We start from the raw sequence: 3786 nt of genomic DNA, 5'->3' as shown, positions 1-3786 counted from the left end.
TGCCCACGGCGGGTCGTACCGGAGGAATGGCTTACGGGCTTAGGGTCCCGCACCCCACCGGCCCCCACCCGCAGCTCCAGGGCTTGGCGTGGCTGCCCCCCGCCCTGCGCGGGCCGCACCCTCCGGCCGCACCCGCGTGGGTAGCTAGGAGAGCCCGGGGCTGCCAGCCGCGCACCCCAACCCGAGCGCACCGCGGGGCGCGGTTGTACAGCGGGGGACTGGCGGCGGGCGGACACTCACCGAAGTACACGGTCTTGTCGCACTTGGGGCACTTGGAGGCCATGGTGTGTGCGCCCGGTCTGTCCGCGCCCTCCGCCCGCGCTCGTCTCCGTGCTGCCGCCCGAGTCGGCCCCGCCCTCCGGCCCCCCCGCCCGTCATTGGCTCCGCGGCCGGGCGGGGCCTCGGGAGCCCGCCCCCCGGGCCGCCAGACGCTGGAGATGCAGCGGGCGGGGCGCACCTGCCGCGGGGAAAGGCGACCCTGCCCTGCGCCCAGACCCGCTTGCTCCGCGGGTCTCTGAGGCCCGCCTCAGCGTTTCCACGGCAACAACGGGTCTTCGGGCCGGCGCGTGCCCCCTGCGAACCGGTCCAGGGTCCTCCGCCCCCGCCCCCGCCCCCGGCGCCTGGCAGAGTCGCGGCGGGAGGGGTCGCGCGCGGGGCGCCGACCCACCCCCACCCGCCGCGCGACACCGCCTCCCTTTGTTGCCCGGTTTCCACAGCAACAGCTGCGCGGCGCTGGGCGTCGGGTTCCGGGCGGGGCCCAGCGGTCCTGTCTGTGGTGCTGAAGGCGGGCGGGCGGGACTCGCAGGGAGGCGCCGCCACTTCCCAAAACAGCGCGAGAAAGGGCTGGAAGGGTGGGGAGCCGGGAGGGGGCGGCCTGCGCCGGCGCAGGGACGAGGGGGCCGCGGGCGCACTCGCGCGCAAAGGCTGCTCCGCGCGCACTCCCACTCGGGCAGTGGAGCCGCTGCGAGTGCCCTCCGAGCCGGCTGCTGTGGGCTGACACGCCCATCTGCGAGTTCCTGGCTACTTTCTTTCCTAGGCCCAGGGCCTCTAAGTTCCAGGCTCCTGGCCCCAAAGCGTTCCATAGGGCCGGGCAGCCTGAGATCCTGCCAATCAGATGGTGTCTCCCACCCTGCCTATTCCTCAGAACCATCCCCCTGCAAACCACTGTCCTCTCTACCAGGGGCCTGCCTGACCTCTCCAACCTCTACCTGCCTCCATCCTGGACCCCAGAAGGATCTGTCCCAAGACAAAGGCCTCCGGACCCCCAGATGTCTACTCAGTCCTCCTTCTCAGCCCACTGCCCAGCTGGGACCCGGGCCCCAGAAACAACCCTCACACTCCTCATCCAAGCCCCAGTCTGGGCAGCCAACTCTGGGCACGTTCTTCACTGCTCTGTGCCAGACATTGAGGTCCACCTCATTTCCTCTGCCTGGTGCCTCTGCCCGGCCTGAGGTCTGGGCCAAGTGGCTTCGTCACCCCTTCCAGGATCCAGGTAGCAGTGGCCTGCCCTGGTTCCCTTCCCCCATCCTGGCACACACCAGGCTGCCACTGCCGTTTCCATGGCAATGGCAGCTCCAAAACATGCCCCCCCCAAAGCCTGACTGACCAGCCTGACCAGCTCCCCCTGGGCACCTCTGGACTGCTAAGGTGAGAGATGGGGGCAGGGAGCATTCAGCCAGTGCCTTCCCGGGCAGGGTCCTTTCACTCACCACCAGCTCATTGCTCAGCCTGGATTCATGTCCCCCTGACCTCCACTTGGTACCCATTACCGTACCCTCTAGCTCCTTCCCCAGCTTGGGAGCCAAGGGGGGGACTTGGGCACCACCCCCCCCTGACAGCACTCTACTTCTTGATATTTGCAGGACTGTGTTTTCTGGAAGGACGGATCCTAAGGGTGCCCAGCCCTGCCTCAAGAGCAGTTGAGGGTGGAGGACCCTGGAACGGGTGGCAGCAAAGGAATGGCATTCAGCACTGGCCAGATGCCCGGGGTTGAGAGGTGGTGGAGTGGGGAGGGGAAGGGGAGTCCTGCTGGCAGCTTTTACCCTGCTCACCCCCAGTTGCAGTCCCTTGGTCGAGGCCAGAGGTTCCATGGTGTTATGGAGCTGTTCTGGGCCTGACAGGAATGGACATGGGTCAACAGGCACAGAGCAACAGCCTTGGCTTCCACCTCTGAGGCCATGAAGAGCTATAGGTTAGGGCAGTGGTGGGCCAGGATGGGCTCCTGGTGTGGAGAAGGGAAGGTGTAAGCACCTAGCATAGGTTGAGTGGAGGATGACAGGGTGTGGGGAGGCAGTCAGGGGCCTGGATGCTGAGGCAGGTGACCAGCTGTGGAACAGAGGTCCTTCCCCTGGGGCCCCAGTAACACGGTGCCCTACTGTCCAGTCACCCTGCTGCAGGGAACCTAGGATGGGCTTGGTGGCAAATGCAGGAAGGGTGCATCCTGGGCTGAGGCTCTGAGGTGGGCCTTGGCAGGGAGGCCAGGGCTATTAGAACCAGGTCTCCAGGCCAACCCTCAGGTCCCTCAGAGCATGCCTGCCCTCTGGGGATGGCCCTACCCTGCGGATGCAGGTCCTTTTCCCCATCAGCAGTGCCTCAGGAGGACAAAGCAAAGCTGAGAAACCCACTCCTGGGCCCTCGTTCTGCCCAGCTTCTGCCCACCCCTCATCCTCATCGAAGATGGGCACACAGTCAAAGCCCTGCTTGGCACAGGTGGAGGGGCCTGGCCCTGAGGTAGGCATTGTAGAGGGAGCCTGCCTGCCCTTCCCACACCAGGTCTCCAGGACCCCACAGCCTTGGGGACAAAAACTGCCTGAAGACGAAGGGCACCGCTGTGCAAGGGGCTGCGGTTTCCACCCAGCTGCTCGAGCTGACCCAAAGCCCACTCCCCTTCCCCAGACCCCCCACAGTTGCCAAAAGCCTGAGGCTCCTTTTTCAAGGCCTAGTTGGGGACCAAGGGCATGGGGCCAAATGAAGACTAAAATTAGCAGGAGAGGGAGTCAGTGACCTGAGACGATAGGTAGGTGTACACTGTAGCTGTGTCCCCAGCACGCGGGCCTGTCCCCAGGTTGGGCCCCATCACAGGTTCACAGAGGGAGGCCAAGATACCCCCTTATCTATCCCCAGGGCAGCAGTAGAAGTGGTTTCTATTTTAATGCCTTGGCTGGGGGTGGGAGAACCGAAAGCAGAGCCCACTGCCTTGTGGGGAGGGGCCAGCTGAGCAGTCATGGCCTAAGGGTAGGCCCTAGAGCCAGGGCTCCTCCCTCAGGCTGGCCCAGCCTGCACCTGTCCCCATGCCTGCAAGGGTGAGGGACAGGCTGAGGTAAGATTTCTGAGCAGGGACTTGCTGAAATCTGAGCAGATCCTCATTGTGGAGAAGTGCACCTGCTGGGGTGGCCGGCCAGTGTAGGGCGTGGGCCCTGGGCCTAGAGCTTTCAGGCCAAGCTGGCCCAGTTGTGCCCATGACCCTGGCCTTAGGCAGTCTCAGTACAGCTCCTCTTAAGGGGAGGCCCTTGCCCTGGCTGACATGGAAGGTGGCAGGGGAAGGACTGGATCAGGGCCCTGAAGGTCAGCCTAGGGTGCCCCTGGCCCCAGGAGGTCTGGGCTGCGGTGGCCGCTCGGGCTGCCCTGAGGAGAGCTGCTTTGCCCCAGTCACTGCCCACCATTCTGGCCTGACTGCTGGGGCAGTGTGGGAAGACCTGGGGTCTTCACAGGTGTTGAGGTGAGGGAAGGCCCCAGGCCCATGACTGGGAGACGGGCTGGGAACAAAAGACACAGGGAAGGGTTGGC

The 3786-nt window shown here is 65.2% G+C and overlaps 1 protein-coding gene across 2 annotated transcripts in view; it reads right to left on the bottom strand.

Moving 5' to 3' along the window:
- Crip2 (cysteine rich protein 2) overlaps window positions 1-492 on the bottom strand; it is a 5168-nt gene extending 4676 nt beyond the window's left edge. Inside the window, exon 1 of one of the 2 annotated variants that reach the window (XM_015496552.2) lies at window positions 241-492. In XM_015496552.2, coding sequence (XP_015352038.1) covers window positions 241-283 — 43 coding nt within the window. In that variant the 5' untranslated portion in view covers window positions 284-492. The remainder of the gene's footprint in view (window positions 1-240) is intronic. The other variant, XM_048799514.1, reaches the window with a different exon arrangement.
- Between the last annotated feature and the right edge of the window lie 3294 nt (window positions 493-3786).

Source organism: Marmota marmota, unplaced genomic scaffold, assembly GCF_001458135.2.
Source record: "Marmota marmota marmota unplaced genomic scaffold, marMar, whole genome shotgun sequence".
NCBI classification, from domain to species: domain Eukaryota; kingdom Metazoa; phylum Chordata; class Mammalia; order Rodentia; family Sciuridae; genus Marmota; species Marmota marmota.
This window is presented reverse-complemented; position numbering and strand designations above follow the sequence as displayed.